The sequence below is a fragment of the Mauremys mutica genome, chromosome 13, assembly GCF_020497125.1.
Source record: "Mauremys mutica isolate MM-2020 ecotype Southern chromosome 13, ASM2049712v1, whole genome shotgun sequence".
Classification (NCBI taxonomy): Eukaryota; Metazoa; Chordata; order Testudines; family Geoemydidae; genus Mauremys; species Mauremys mutica.
In genome coordinates, this window is record NC_059084.1 from 48,368,865 (window position 1) to 48,385,833 (window position 16,969).

A 16,969-nucleotide genomic window follows, 5' to 3' on the forward strand; every position below is an offset into this window, starting at 1 on the left:
CCTCTTCCACTTCCTCAATTTCCTGTTCTTTGTTTCCTGGGTGTTAGTAGAGCATCCGATCTGAACACCACGTGTTATTATTTTGTTACTATTATTATCATCAACATCTTCATCCTCCTCAGCAGCTCGATTCAAATAAGTGCTCCTGAAAACTTTCCAGGTCAACCTCATTTTCCATATTTCTCTTTCCCATCCGTTGGGGAAGGACTGGATTTGTTTGTGTGTTTCCCCGAAAAGCCCTTGGAAGATCCAGGATACTTCATTTTGATGGACAAGCGCTGCCAGCACTTTTGTAAATGTTGCCATCAGGGCGTTGGTGCGTGTCACTAGGCTCACGATCCTCCTGTTCGTGATATCACCTTGGTCCAAATATACATAAAAAGTTCGCTCAGATTCTTTCCCGCCTCCCCTTTGCATTTTCTTTCCACTTACACGGAGTGTTATGGGGAAGGGGGAGAGGAGAATCTCAGCTCTTTCCGTTCAAATTGTGAAAATTAAGTGGACAGAATCCGCTTCCCCTTTTTGTGCCAGTCCCTGCTCTGCTCTGTGTCACTGTGTCTCTGGCGCAGTAATAGGTGCCGGTGTCCGCAGCTGTCAGCGCGCGGAGCTGCAGGGAGAACTGGTTCTTGGAAGTGTCTTGTGTGATGGTCACTCGGCTCTGCAGAGCGCTGGCGTAGTTAGTGTGCCACTGACTCGGTCTGTAGTAAATGCGTCCCACCCATTCCAGCCCTTTCCCCGCGGGCTGCCGGACCCAGGTCCAAGTGACGCTGGTGCTAGAAACCGAGTCTCCGGAGATGGTACAAGTGAGTGTCAGGGACTCCCCGGGTTTCACCGCTCCCGGGCCCGTTTCCTTCAGCTGCACTTGGGAGAGGACACCTGGGAAGGAAACACAGAAATGAACCAGTGAGCCAGGCCCCTGTCCCCTGGGAGCGGGGAACATGTGAAAATTAAACACCCTGAGACCGTACCTAGGGGAGTGAGGCGCCCAACTGCCACTAAATTCCATTGGGATCCCTGCACCTAATTCCCTTGGTCTCATTTGAACAGCGCCTCTTCTGCAGTCACTGCAGCAAGGAACCCTCGTGACCCCCAATAGACACGTACCTGAAGGGGCCACCAGCATGAACAGGAAAATCTGCAGCAGGTTCATCTTCAGTGAAGGTGCAAACTGTCTCCAGCAGCGAGACCCGGGCAGTTCTGTGTCTGAGGGGAGACTGAGGCTCCTCCAATCAGGGGTTTGTATTTAAACAGGAACCCTCCGGGGCAGGGATTTGCATGCGAGTTTCACAAGGCGACTATAAGCGATGACAGGGTGTGAGCTCTGTCAGCACATGAGGATCTCTCCCTGGGGTGCGTGTCCCCCTAAGACAGTGAGTTCAGCTCAGAAAATTGTGAAACCTCCTAAGGCGTATGGACGCCCCAACTCAATTTAAATAAACAGCATTTGGTCGTTTAACACTCGTAAAGGTGTGTGAGATTCTCAGCCACGTATAAGCGCAGGACAGCGCCTTCTTAGCAACGGAGGGATGTTTGGGAACGGGAAATGTAACCTCCTCTCTTGTGGTTTTGGCGGGGATTTCAATAGAGCCCCAGGGAATTGGGAAATGGAGGGTTCAACTCCCTTACAGTATCTCTGATATCCTACCCCGTGCTCGGTAGAGATTAATGATAGTGCTGGGGGCAGCACTGCATTTACTGTACAGGCATAGCTACATTCCCAGTGAATAGCGGCTTTGTTGGAATCAGTTCAGTTCAGTGGAAGTCTTTGGGCTGATCAGGGCCGGCTCTACTGTTTTTGCCGCCCCCAGCAGCGCGCTGAATTGACACCAGAGGGCGGGGGCAGTCCGTGTGCCCTTAATGCGGCTCGCGCGTTTCCCCGGCGGTGGCAATTCGGAGGCAGCTTCTGTCTTCAGCCGGAAGACAGAAGCTGCGCCCCTGCCCACAGCGGAACATAGACGCTGCCGCCCAATTGCCGCCCCCGCTGGAACTCGCCTGCCGCCCTACGGGCAGGGGCGGCTCTAGAAAGAGGGTCCCCTCTTCCCGCGGCTCCGGTTGAGCTCCCGCCGGCATGCCTGCGGCAGGTCCAACGGAGCCAAATGCCGCCCCCCCGGGAAAGGGCCACCCCACGCGCCTGCTTGGCGCGCTGGGGTCTAGAGCCGCCCCTGCCTTCAAGCCAGCACCCCAAGGTCCAGCACCTATGTTTGAAATTCCGCCTTGCAATGCTGGACTACAAGATAGAATTATTATTAGATTGGCTCCTGAAAATGAAAGGTTGGGTGTGGATCCCCGCCTAGCCTGCTTTGAATGTTTTAGCCCAGAAGCTGAATAACTGAATTCTGCTAGGTCATACAGTAAAAATGGACAGTCGGTACCCTGAAAGAATCTATCTATGGGTTAGGGTTATAACTCTGCAGGGGTTTGTAGGCCTGTGCCACTGTAACTGAGAGTACAGTACTTGCACTGCTTTGAGCGGGGCTAATGGTATGAATCACAGTTCAGTTGCATGGAAGTGTTGTATCACTCTTCTTCCTCTTAGTATTACCGCTCATATTATTTTCAACACCCACTATAAATAGGCAATAATACAGAGAAAAATGTCAAACTAAAGTTTCTATGGAAATGCTGGATAAAATAATAAAATTTAACAATGCATAGATCTTAAAAGCTCCACCTTGCCACTGTGTTTATGCAACAGGGTGGAGTTTTTAAAGGGTCTTAATGTAAATACTCAAATCCCATTGGAGCTGGAAACTTCCCAACTTTGGGTGCCTTTGAAAATCCCAGTCTCACACTCTAATTGGTGGAGGGCCTGTCCTTTCTCAGGTATGATACAGTGCGCTCAGACGCACAGCTCCGCAATATTTAAGCGTGGGAAATCTGTTACAAAGACTGTTATGTAAAATCCCAGCGCAGTGCAGGGCTGAGATATTCCAAATCGCTTAAGGGAGATGGCAGTGGATGATTTTCAAGGATGCAAATGATTTCAGGGAGACCCTAGTACAATGTCTTAGGCCTTGATTCATGAAAGCATGTAAGAATTTGCTTAAACCCATCTCTATTCAGGACACTACTTTAAATTTAAGCACAATTCTTAGTGTCCCTGACTGAACTTTGCACTTTATTCTCAGTAGTGTCAATGGCTGTACAGGACCTGAAAGAATATTTATCTCATATCACTAAACCAGATAGAAATCGCTACGTTTACCTGCTGATATGTGCACCAACGTGCCCTTAATACAGGGTTTCTCCAACAGGGGTCGCGGCTTGTACAGGGAAAGCCCCTGGAGGGCCAGGCCGGTGTGTTTACCTGCCCCGCCCGCAGATCCGGCTGATCGGGGCTCCCACTAGCCGCCGATCGCTGCTCCGGGCCAATGGGAGCTGCGAAGCGGCGGACAGTAGGTCCCTCAGCCCGCGCCGCCTCAGCAGCCCCCATTGGCCCAGCGCCCGGCCGCCAGGGGCTTTCCCTGCACATGCCGCGGCCCCTGTTTGAGAAACTCTGATCTACCGTGTTCCCGGGGGCAGCCCTTAGCCACGTGACTGGCCCTAATGCCCTCAGTACCAGCGCTGGGCTGAGTGATGTCATCCCGGTCCGAGGGGCGGGGTCTGTTATCTCCATGGTGACTCTGTCACATTGTGGCACTTTACTGTGGGTCGGGATGTCTCAGCTCCACCCACTGACACCCGCGGAGAGTCCGGGCGGTGATTTCCCAATGTCCGTGGGGTGAAAACAATCCACGAGCCGCTTGGGAAAGTCCCGGCGGTGCCACATCCCCAGGCTCAGCGGAGTGGGGTTTGTTCAGGCGCTGGGTGATCTCTGCCCACAGCCCCGCCCGGACTCTGAATGGCCCATTTCCATATCCAGCCTCCAGCTCTCCGTGACTCAGTCTCCCCGCTCTGACCCAGGGGCTGGGATAGTTCCCGGCCTCCCGGAGGCGCTGTGGGGAGAAAGGCGATAACCGCGTGTGAAGGGCCGAGACGCCCCGGTGAGGGGCCCCACACGGGTTATAATGAACTAATCACTTTCCGCTGCATTACTGCGCTAAACGTCCCAGTTTGCTGAAAGGGCCAGAGCCTCCCTGGTGTAAATCCGGAGTAACTCGAGTCTAGCGGAAGCAGCTGCGGTGACTTTACACCAGCGGAGGATTTGGCCCCAGGAGCAATTTGCTCCATCCGTTGGGTCTGATGCGAACCCCAGTGCGCTTGTCCCGTTTACACTCACAGACGCTGTCCTGTGAGTCTGACACCGAGACGGGCCCCGGGGGGAGCCAACGTGCCGGGTCAGCGAGGGGAGAGCGACTCAGAACAGGACTCACTCCGGATTGGAGTTCACAGATGGAGCGAGGAATCTCTGCACCCAGCGGGGCTCTGGGCAGGAAGGGGAGACACGTTGCCCGGGAACGGAAGGGTTAAAACTGCCGGGAGGTTTGTGTTACATTCACCCGGGTGCCGGGTCTCCTGTCCCAGCCCGGAGCGGTGTGTGTGTCACTGCTGCCCCCGCGCGGCTGCCGGGAGAAGTGCGATTCCGCAGCCTGGGTTATTGTATGATCACAAACCGGTTTGGTGTCACTGTGTCTTTGTCTCCGGTCGCACAGTAATAGCGGGCGGTGTCCTCGGGCTTCAGGCCGGTCATTTGCAGATACAGCTCACTCTTGGGATTATCCCTGGAGATGGTGAATCGGCCTTTCACTGAATCAAGGTAGATTGCAGTACCCCCACCGGGGTATATAAAAGCGATCCATTCCAGTTCCTTGCCAGGAGCCTGACGGATCCAGTTCATGTAGTAGCTGCTGAAGTCGAACCCGGATGCTTTGCAGGAGAGGCGGAGAGAGTCTCCGGGCTTTTTCACATCCCCTCCGGACTCCACCAACCCCTGGGACCAGACGGCTGAGAATAAAGCCAAGCCATTAATATCGGTATAAAAACAGCGGTAACACAATATTCTTCTCACTCTGCCAGCTTTCAGAAGAGGAAAATACCTTCCAAAGCTGCTACAGCGAAAATTACAAGGAGCAAAAATCCCATTTTCCCAGGTGCTGGAGAGGAAAGTTCTCAGGGGACTGGCGGGTCACTGCACAGACCCAGGGGCTGCGGATTGTGTCTCTGGGTGCAGCCTGGGCAGAGAGAGGCACAGATTTAAACAGGAAACTGTCTCCCTCATTTGCATGCCCCCGCTTTATAAGAGACACACACTCCTGCTGCCAGTGATCTGAGTGACTCGTCTTAGGGCTCCGGGTGCGGGAGTCAGACGGTCCCGTCCTGTGTGTCTGTTAGTCTGTACAGCGCCAGGCACAGGATGCTGGGATCCTCCTGACACTTTCGGACCCCTGCCCTGGGAGGAATGAACAGCTCCCTGCAGTGACTGTATTTCCTCATCCAGGACCTGAGGGCCTGGCTATTGTGAGGTGATGTTGGGATTCACGGGGGGACTCAGCTCTGGAGTCCCGTTCCACACGCACAAGGGCCATGCAGCGTCCGGTCAGGGGGGTCAGTATCTTGGGAGGGGTCATGTCCCAGGGATCCACTGGGCTGGGCCACCCGCTGGAGAGGGAAGATTCCTCATGGCGCGGGGGGGATTGGGGCGGAAGCCCCTTTCCCTTCCCGGCAGTGACCGTCTCCATTGAAATGATCCATGATACTAGGAACGTGATCGGAGCAAGCCTGGCTCGTGCTTTGGGCCGGGTCTGGGGCCCGCCTGTGGGTGCAGGTGGGAGAAGCTGGGGCGGAGGGGGGGGGAGTCTGAGGACAGAGTTAAGGTTGTGCAGTGGAGCCTCCCTGACATTAGTGGGCCGAGAGCAGCGTGTCTGGGAGTTTTTCTGTAGGGGGGAGTCGAGGGAGTGATCAGCCTACAGTGAAGGAAGATGATTCTGCGCGGCTGATGTTTATATTCGTGTTTCTATTCCTGTTCCCAGTCACACGCCACTTCCCATTTACACTCGGGTTGTAAACTTGGAGGGACTGAGAGAGGTTTTATGGTCTGTGTATGTGCCAAACTGTGGGGTCCTAGACTATAATTAAGAACATAAGAAGGGCCAGACTGGGTCAGACCAAAGGTCCATCTAGGCCAGTATCCTGTCTCTGGACAGTGGCCAGTGCCAGGTGCCCCAGAGGGAATGAACAGAACAGGGAATCATCAAGTGGCCTGTCGCCCATTCCCAGCTTCTGGGGATGCTAGGCCCGCAACCAGCACCAAATCTATCACCGCTGAGCATCATCATCAAGATCATTTACTTAGTTAATTATTAATGAGCAATAAGGTCTAGACAGAAGCTTTCTCCTGGTTGTGTTAAAGAAGTTGTGTGACATGAACGCTACGTGTTTCTAAACCATCCTCAGAATGTAATATTGAGGGATAACAACAAAAACAACACAGGAATTTTTCCATTCCCACTTCCATTCAGACAAGTATCAGCATTCATGCTGAAACACAGATCTCCCTTCCCATTACACTCATGTCCCCTTTCATCCCTGCAGCACAGCCAGGGCCTGAGCAGGGGCCTGGGGCTTGTGAGGAACAGACTGAACTTCCCTTGCGTTCCAGAGACGCTGGTTGTGAGGTCCCCGTGCCACAGCGCGGGGTGATGTGTTTTCCTTTCACCTTTCCCTTTTTTCCTTATTTTTTACATTGATTGCTGTTTAATGACTTGTATTTGCTTTGAACTGTACGTGATGATAAGTGGGTCAGGGAAGCATCCAGTGCAGAGACAGTCTCCTGCCCTAAGTGACCACAACAAGGTTGGGGGTCGAGCCCCCCAGGAACCCTGGGCCCAGCCTCGTCGGAGTTACGAGGACTCTGCCACACAGGAGGTGGAAGGGGAGCCCTTGAGGTCAGGCAGGGCTCTGGGTAAAGGGAGTGGGAGTGAGGACTCAGATCCTTTCACTCGCCCACTTCACCGGCATAGTGTACAGGCCAGGGAAGTTCCCCACAGTAGCAGGACCATTCCCCCGCTTACATCTATAATAGAATATTTGGGACCAAGTGAATCCCCACCACACCCAGTGTGGGACACCCCGTTCCCGGTATCTCCACCTCCTGTGGATCTAGATATGACTGACCAGCCGGGTTCAGTTCCCTCATTTCAAACGGAGGGATTTACCGTCTCCTGTGAGCTCTGAGCGTTCAGCCTGCCAGCATCAAACCAGCTGGGACTTTCTCTGCTAATCGCAACAGGAGGTGTTTATCTGAGCTCAGACTGGCTTCCCCTCTCTGTGCAGGGTGCGTGTCTGGTACAGTGATACCAGGCAGTGCCTTCGGCTCTCAGGCTGGTCAGCTGCAAATTACACCAGGTCAGAGGTGGGCAAACTTTTTAGGCCGAGGGCCACATCTGGATGGGGAAATTGTATGCAGGTCTGAGGCAGGGGGTTGGGGTGTGGGAGAGAGTGCGGGGTGTGGGAGGGGGTGTGGTGTGCAGGAAGGGGCTCAGGGCAAGGGTTTGGGGCTCAGGGAAGGGGGTTGGGGTGCAGGAGGGTGCTCAGTGCAGGGTTGCAGACTGTGGCAGGGGGCTCAGGGCAGGGGTTGGGGGGAAGGAGGGGTGTGGGATGCGGCAGGGGCTCAGGGCAGGGAGTTGGGGAGTGGGGTGCAGGAGGGGTTCAGGCTGTGGCCCCGCTTACCTCAAGCAGCTCTGGGGTGGCAGTGGTGCACACCGGGGCCAGGGCAGGATCCCTGCCGGCCTGCTCTGGCCCCACACCGCACTGCTCCTGGAAGCGCTGCAGCCCCTGAGGGGGGGATAGAGGGCTCCCAGTGTGCTGCCCCTGCTGCCCGTTCCTGGCCAATGGGAGCTGCAGGGGGTGGTGCCTGGAGGCAAGGGCAATGTATGGAACCCTCTGCCCCCCTTCCCAGGGGCTGCAGGGATGTGGTGCCGGCTGCTTCTGGAGAGGGTGCAGGGCCCACAGCAACACCGGGGGCGATGGGCAGTCTCACAGGCCGGATGCAAAGCCCTGAGGCGTCGGATCCAGCCTGCGAGCCATAGTTTACCCACCCCTGCACCAGGTTGTTGGGATTGTCCCTGGAGATGATGATTCACCCTCTCTCTGCATCATCGTAGTATGTGCTGCTCCCACTGCCGCTGCTGATATGGGCGACCCACTCCAGCCCCTTCCCGGGGGCCTGACGGATCCAGTGCATCCATTCGGTGGTAAACCTGAACCCAGAGGCTTGTCAGGAGAGGTGGAGAGAGGCTCCGGGCTTTTTCATATCCGCTCCGGACTCCACCAAACCCTGGGACCGGGCACCTGGAAATAAAGACAAGTTACAGGGAGTATCTTGGGCACAATAATCCCCCACCTGCCCAACACATGGAAGTGGAGAAAATACCTTCCAGATCTGCTGCAATGAGAACAAGATGTCAGCAAAGCCTCGTTGTTCCTGGTGTTGGCAGGGAATGTTCTCAGGGGGGTTGGCTGGTAACTGCACAGACCCAGAGGTTGCGGATTGTGTCTGCAGGTACAGCCTGGGCAGAGGGAGGGACAGATTTAAACAGGAAACTCTGACCATGGTTGGCATATCCCCCTCCTTATAAGAGATGCCCTGTATTTACTAGCACGAACTCAGATTGGGGAGTTTGAGAGAGAAGGGCTGGCATCCCCCTTCTCATGGCAGGGCTCCTAGCATGATTGCATTTGAGATTCCGAGCTGAATTTATGTAGGTCAAATTCATATCTTCTGTATCCCCTTCCCTGACTCCCAAACAAAGTCCTAACCCTAGTGATAAATTCGACCCCTACCCTGAAAATGTACTGTGATGTAATCTGATTAGAATATGACCACATGGATCATTGTTGCAACCTCTGTTATATATTTTCCACAAATATTGTACAAAGGGTGTCGAGTGAAGTGTCTATGAGAAGGTTATGAATTGCTGGTTATGATTATGCTATCTGTATTCATGTAGCATTTTTGTATGTGAAGTTATAAGTATTGGAATGTCCACCTGCTTTATGGGGATTGTCTGCCCCATTCTTTGCAGTTGACCCTAATGGAGTCACCACAGCTATCCCCCAGTGGGACACCGGTCACGACCAGATATGACATATAAGATATCTGCAAAAATGTTATCATTTGCCAGATATGGTAATCTTGTTTATATGTTTGTTTCTCTTTTGTATTATGAGTTATAGATGTGTACGTATGTTTGTATTTCAAACTTGTGCTGTGCTTCTGGGTGACACCCAGGCAGGTTGGCATCAGCTCTGCCTAGCCTGATTGGTGGTGCCTTAAGGCCCATCAGCTACACAACTGACCCATAGCTCCTTATAATGCTTCCATGGAGTCACCTTTGAAACCGGCGTAGCTCAGGCTGTGTCGACACCTGCAGATGTTTACAGTGCCAGGAGTCAGAGCGCCCCACAGACAGGGCTGCAGGGAAAGTTCTGTTGTGCGTTCACATTGCCAGCTGCCACTGCAATGGCATGAACACACTTGTGGCGCTTGCAGCGGCATTCAGAGAGGTGCATTCTGGGCAGCTATCACACATAGCACCTCTTCCTCTTCTGCCGTTCAGGCTTGTGGGAAGGCGGAGAGGGGTTTGTGGGGCATCCTGGGTCCTGTGACAATGACCCATCATGCATTGCTTTGCATCCCAGCAGCCCCTTTACAATTTCCCGAGGTAAATTTTAGGGTATGTCTATTCTTGCAGAGTTTCACTGGTGATAGGGAACCAATGAAAGAAAAGCACTGGTTTGTGTACTCACTTAATTCCTCAGGCATCAAAGGGTGTTTACACTGCCAGCACTTCCATCGCGGATGAGAGCAGCGCTGTAGGGCAGCTATCCCACAGTGCAGCTCTCTCATAGGACTAGTGGGAAGGAGGGGGGTGAGCAGAAGGCATTCTGGATCCCTGCTCAGTGCCTCATGCTGCCCTGCTTCATGTCCCAGCAGCCCCATTACTTCCTTGTTTCTTTCCTTGCTTTTTTTTACCCTGCTCCTCCCCCCCCCCACCCCCGGCTGTCTGGCTGCTTTCCCCGCCACATCTACAAGCAAAGGGAAAGGGAGTTTCAAACTTCCTCGGGCTTATGGGGGGAGGGATGGACGTCCGTTTACCTGGCATCAGAGCAGGGCCACCCGTGGGGGGGGGCAAGAGGGGCAATTTGCCCCAGGCCCCGGCCCACAGGGGCCCCCATGCAAGTTTTTTGGGGCCCCTGGAGTGGGGTCCTTCACTCACTCTGGAGGTCCCGGAAAACTCTCGCAGGTCCCATGCCACCGGAGCTTCTTCCGCCCCCGTTCTTCGCTGGCCGAGGGTCCTTCAGCCCCACCTGCCGGCGAATTACCGCCAAACAGGACCCGCTGCCAAAGTGCAGCCAGGTGTTTGGCAGTAATCCGGCGACAGGGGGCCCTTCCATCTTCCGCGGTGGATCCCGCTTTGGTGGTAATTTGGAGGCAAGTCCCCCACTGTGGGTCTTCGGGGCACTTCGGCGGTGGGTCCTGGAACGGAAGGACCCCCTGCCGCCAAAGACCCCAGGCCCCTGGAATCCTCTGGGTGGCCCTGCATCAGAGCAGCAGAGATGCTGGCCAGAGTGGTCACTTTTGGAACTGTGGGATATCCTCCAGAGGCCAAGAAGTGTTTATACCAGTAAAACATGTTTTCACTTCCACAACAGCACCAAAAGAACAGTGGAACGAGCTGTACACCTCTCATAAAGGTGGTTTTCTTTTTGCGGTGAAATTTCTGAGATTCACAGCAAAAAGTCATTAAGTGTAGACGCTCCCATGGTTTTAGTGCAAAAAATGAACATTTTGCACTTTAAATGGCAAGTGTAGACATAGCCTTAGTCTCCTTAAAAGTCACAGGATGTAACCCAGGTTGCAAGGCCTGCAGGTATAATTGCGACTGAATCTTAAAAGAGAACATAAATGTTCACACTTCTCTGTTCCCGGAATCACAGATTGTATAATTTTTATCTCTCCTGCTTTCCAGCCAAATATTCTTCTCTCACACATTATAAGCCAAAGCCCACTAAAGACAAGGGAAATATTTCCCTTCACCACAGATGATTTAAAAGCAATCCCTACAAATGAATGGCTAGCTAAGTGAGGTCATTAAAGGAAGGGGTTTGTATGTCTTATAAAGAGGGGACTATGCAAATGGTGGTGGCAGGTTGCTGTTTAAATCTGTTCCTTTCTCTTCCCTGGCTGATCCCTGAGAGACAATCCCCAGCCCTCTGTGTCCGTGCAGTTACCAGACAACTCTCCCGTCCAACAACAGGGAAAATGAGACGTTGGATCTCTTTAGTTTACATTGTGGCAGCTTTGCAAGGTATTTTCTAACCCGCAGGTAGGCAACCTATGGCATGCTTGCCGCCTTTGGCATGCGAGCTGATTTTCAGTGGTACTCATGCTGCCCAGGTCCTGGCCACTGGTCCAGGGGGCTCTGCATTTTAATTTAATTTTAAATGAAACCTCTTAAACATTTTTAAAACCTTATTTATTTCACATACAACAATAGTTTAGTTATATATTATAGACTTATAGAAAGAGATCGTCTAAAAATGTTAAAATGTATTACTAGCACACAAAACCTTAAATTAGAGTGAATAAATGAAGATTTGGCACACCACTTCTGAAAGGTTGCCGACCCCTGCTAACCCAAACATGCTGTAGAGGCAGCGATTATTTTGTATTTTCTGTTTTGATACTAATGTTTGTATCATGTCTTTATTCCCAGGTGCCTAGTCCTAGATCAATTTGGTGGAGTCTGGAGGGGATGTGAAAAAGCCCGGAGACTCTCTCCACCTCTCCTGCAAAGCCTCTGGGTTCACCTTCAGCAGCTACGATATGAGCTGGGTCCTTCAGCCTCCTGAGAAGGGACTAGATTGGGTGACTTATCTAGACAGCCCTGGGGGTGATATATACTACCATAGCTGCCAACTTCTGCTGGCACTGGTGGGTACTCGACCAGCCTCTGCCACGGGCCCTGCCCCAACTCCATCCCTGCCCCGCCCCCATTCCAACCCCTTCCCTAAAGTGCCCACATCAACTCTGTCTGCTCCCTGCCCCTATTGGACCCCCTTCCCCAGATCCTCGCCCCAGCCCCAACTCTTCCCTTGAGCGAGCCGCGTTCCCGCTCCTCCCTGCTCCCTCACGGAGCTTGTTACCAATTTTTCCCCGTGGGTGCTCCAGGGCTGGGAGTTGGCACCTGTGTACACTACCTTGATTCAGTGAAAGGCCGGTTCACCATCTCCAGGGATAACTCCAACAGCCTGCTGTATCTGCAAATGACCGGCCTGAGATCCGCGGACACTGCCTGGTATCACTGTGCTAGATATACAGTGACACAGGAACCTGTTGATGTTCATGCAAAAACCCAGGCTGCAGAATCCGCGTGCCAAGTGGTGGTAGCAGCAACATAAACAACAGGGCTTTGGGCACAGAAAGGAGAACAGGCATCCTGGGGAATGAAATACAAACCTACCTCAAGGTTTTAACCCTTTCATTCTCTAGCAATTTTTGCTTCACACAGTCCCACTGGGCCTGCAGTGCAGACATCCCTTACTGCTTCAGTGGGCCCCATTCAGATGTGAGTCCTTTTTCATGGTCAGTCTCTCCTTGTATATTTGAAACTTTCCCTAGTGTAAAATGTGGCTAGTTCCCACATTGTTCCTTCACTCTTTTACCCCACAGGGACCTGTTCACAGATTCTTCTGACCCAATTGGGTCCTGAGTGGGAAGAAGCCCGGTGTGACGCTGGCAGACCAGGTACCAGCTAGGCCTTACAAGCGTATAGCTGGAAACCACTCTTGTTTACCTGACTTAGCATCATGAAAATCGATGTTAGGTACTAAGTTCAGAAGAATATGTTTAGTGTTTAGACTTCATAATATGCTTGTAGGATGTTGCCTGCTCTGCTTTCATTTATCTGTACCCTGGTATAACTTAATAACAAATATTTGCATTATACACCCCTGTAACACAGTGCAGTGCAGGGGCAAAGTGAAGGCCTGTAGAATACCTAGCACAAGGCGTGGGAGGCAAACGACCGCTCCGTTGCTGCACCCACAAGCTGCCAGTTCTACAAAGAGCTGGATGCGATACTCGATGGTGACCCCACCTCTTCACAGTTCAGAAGTGTGGACTCTCACTACTCACTGCACTCAACATCCATCCCTCTGCAGTTTGGCCCGGCTGAAGTCCAGCACCCGCTGCATCGTACTCCAAAGGAGAAGGTTGGGTATGACCCCTGGACATACACAAATCTGTAGCTGTCCCTGGGCCCCACCTCCTCTTGAGACCTCCCTTCCCCCAACTCCCATCCCCCTCCCTGCTGATGATTTTTTTCATTAGACTCTCTCCTCTGGTGGTTGTCTTTCAGTGTTGGTTTGAAAGCAATCTTTATTACGTGAAAGCAAAAAGAGCCCTGCAAAGCAACGTACAATTATGTTAAGGCCCTTCTTGCATCCTGTGCACCAATCACCTCCTAGCATTACAAGCACTGCGATCCCGAGCATACAACAAATATTAGTGGCTTTCAGCTTCAAATTGCTGCTTCAAGGCATCCATGATCCTTATGGCCCCGCGCTGCACCCCTCTAATAGCCCTGGTCTCCGGCTGTTCAAACTCAGATTCCAGGCACTGAGCCTCTGTGGTCCAGTCCTGAGTGACTCTTTCACCCTTCCCTTCACAAATATTATGGAGCGTACAGCACACAGCTCTAAGCATAGGAATATTGCCATTGGCCATGTCCAGCTTCCCATAGAAGGCATCGCCAGCAGGCTTTTAAATGGTAAAAAGCACACTCCACAGTCATTCTGCACTTGTTCAGCCTGTTGTTGAACCTCTCCTTGCTGCTGTCAAGGTTTTCTGTGTACGGTTTCATGAGCCATGGCATTAAGGGGTAAGGGGGTCTCCTAGGATCACAATGGGCATTTTGACTTCCCCTACAGTGATCTTCTGGTGTGGATAGAAAGTCCCTCTTGCAACTTCTTGAACAGGCCAGTGTTCTGAAAGATGTGTGCATCATGCACCTTTCTGGACCAGCCTGCATTAATCTCTGTGAAATGCCCACGGTGATCCACAAGCACCTGGAAAACCATTGAGAAATATCCCTTGTGATTAATGTACTTGGTGGCTAGGTGGTCTAGTCCCAGAATAGGAATGTGCGTGCTATCTATTGCCCCTCTTTAGCTAGGGAAACCTATTTGTGCAAAGCCATCCACAATGTCACACATGTTGCCCAGAGTCACGGTCTTTCAGAGCAGGATGTGATTAATGACCCTGCACACTTCCATCAACATGACTCCAATGGTCAACTTTCCCACTCCAAACTGGTTAATGATGGATTGGTAGCAGTCTGCAGTAGCCATCTTCAACAGTCCAATCACCACGCACTTCTCCAGTGACAGGGCAGCTCTCATTCTTGTGCCGCAGGGCTGGGGCGAGTTCATCACCCACTCCCATGAATGTGGCTTTCCTCATGCGAAAGTTCTGCAGCCACTGCTCATCATCCCAGATGTGAATCACAATGTGATCCCACCACTCAGTGCTTGTTTCCTGAGCCCAGAAGTGGCGTTCCACTGTGGTCAGCACCTCTGTGAATGCCACAAGCAATCTCGTATCGAAGCTACTACGTCTGGAGAAATCAATGTCGCACTCCTGTTGCCTTTGTAGTTTAAGGAATAACTCCACTGCCACTCATGACGTGTTGGTCAGAGCGAGCAGCATTCTGGTCAACAGCTTGGGATCCATTCCTGCAGCCTAAAAGAGGCAGGGTGCACAGTACCCAAACCATTGAAAGATGGCACCAAATGTGGATGGAACACAGGGATTGCTGGGATGCAAAGCAATGTATCTTGGGGCACTGGGACAGGACTCAGGATGCCCCACGACCACTTCTGCCGTCCCACAAGTCTTAGCGGCAAAAGAGAAAGAGGTGCTCTGTGGGATAGCTGCCCAGAGTGCACCACTCCGACTAGCGCTGCAAGTGCCGCAAGTATGAACACGCTATTGCGCAGGCAGCTGGCAATGTGAACACACAGCAGCATTTTTTCTTCTGTGCTCTCTGAGCGGTGCTGTAACTGCCAGCGCTGTAATTTTGCAAGTGTAGACATGCCCTTTAAGTAACCCTTCAATCCCGAAGGAAGCCTTCTGTGTGAAGTTGTTTATTCCTGTTGATTAACCACAAATGAGCCACTGTGAGATTGAGGATCAAAGACTTTGCTAAATGCATTTGTCTCTCTTCGCTGCAGGAAGTTCAGGGGGACACCCCGGATTCCTAGACTCCTGCTGTTACAGGATGGCTAGTCTTGCCTCCCGTAGCCGGGAAGAAATAGAACCCAGGCGTTCTGGTAATGGGATAGCAAAGCCTGGCATTGGCTGACCGGAACATTTATTCAGAACAAACAGCTTTCAAGGTGCTCAGACTTCTAGGAGTGTGTCGCTGTTGTGACTTCTGATGGGGGTGCTGTGCTCTGTGTATTACACCCATTGGGCTAAGGGACAATGCACCATCTCCAGGGACAACCCCAACCACCTCATGTATTTACAAATAAGCAACCTGAGAGACCTGAGGACACCACCCCGTATTAGTGAGTGACAGATACTGGGTGAGGAAAGACTCATAGACTTTAGGGCTATCAGGGACCACCCTGATCATCTAGTCTAGCCACAGAACCACACCCACCCACTCCTGTAACAGACCCCTACCCTCTGGCTGAGCTACTGAAGACCTCAAATCATGGTTTAAAGACCGTTTGAGCTCAGCCAAAAACCTTTGTGTCCCTCAAGGTCCATTTAACCTACAAAAAACTTAATTGGGAGAAAAGAGACAATTCTGGGAACCCATGGATTTTATTTAATCTCATTCCTTTCAGTCCTAGGACCAATCCTATTCAACTTATTCATAAATGATCTGGAGAAAGGGGTAAACAGTGAGGTGGCAAAGTTTGCAGATGATACGAAACTGCTCAAGATAGTTAAGACCAAAGCAGATTGTGAAGAACTTCAAAAAGATCTCACAAAATAAAGTGATTGGGCAACAAAATGGCAAATGAAATTTAACACGGATAAATGTAAAGTAATGCACATTGGGAAAAATAACCCCAACTATACATACAATATGATGGGAGCTAATTTAGCTACAACTAATCAGGAGAAAGATCTTGGAGTCATCGTGGATAGTTCTCTGAAGATGTCCACGCAGTGTGCAGAGGTGGTCAAAAAAGCAAACAGGATGTTAGGAATATAAAAAAGGGGATAGAGAATATATTATTGCCCTTATATAAATCGATGGTACGCTCACATCTCGAATACTGCATACAGATGTGATTTTCTCATCTCAAAAAAGATATACTGGCATTAGAAAAGGTTCAGAAAAGGGCAACTAAAATGATTAGGGGTTTGGAGAGAGTTCCATACGAGGAGGGATTAAAGAGGCTAGGACTTGTCAGCTTGGAAAAGAGGAGACTAAGGGGGGATATGATAGAGGTCTATAAAATCATGAGTGATGTGGAGAAAGTAGATAAGGAAAAGATATTTACTTATTCCCATAATACAAGAACTAGGGGTCACCAAATGAAATTAATAGACAGCAGGTTTAAAACAAATAAAAGGAAGTTCTTCACGCAGCGCACAGTCAACTTGTGGAACACCTTACCTGAGGAGGGTGTGAAGGCTAGGACTATAAAAGGGTTTAAAAGAGAACTGGATAAATTTATAGTGGTTAAGTCCATAGATGGCTATTATCCAAGATGGGTAAGGAATGGTGTCCCTCCATGGTGTCAGAGGATGGAGATGGATGGCAGGACAGAGATCACTTGATCATTGCCTGTTAGGTTCATTCCCTCTGGGGCACCTGGCATTGGCCACTGTCGGTAGACAGGATACTGGGCTAAATGGACCTTTGGTCTGAACTGGTACGGCTGTTCTTATGTTATGTACTCCTTGGGCACACTTGTTCCCCATTCACGGTGCCACCCTGCTCTAGCAGTGAGCTTTCCATTCATAGCAAACTGCAGCATGAGGTTTCAGCTACCATACTCCCTA

At 51.4% G+C, this 16,969-nt stretch overlaps 1 protein-coding gene across 1 annotated transcript; it reads right to left on the bottom strand.

Annotated features, from left to right (window-relative positions):
- Window positions 1–562: 562 nt before the first annotated feature.
- Window positions 563–14,373, bottom strand: LOC123347526 (immunoglobulin alpha-2 heavy chain-like; the record flags this gene model as incomplete). The annotated part of the gene is made up of 3 exons (XM_044984897.1): window positions 14,248–14,373; window positions 4,591–4,870; window positions 563–876 (listed from the first exon to the last, which is right to left on the bottom strand). Coding segments are annotated over exons 1-3 (720 nt in total), but the record flags the coding sequence as incomplete, so codon positions are not given.
- Window positions 14,374–16,969: the final 2,596 nt, after the last annotated feature.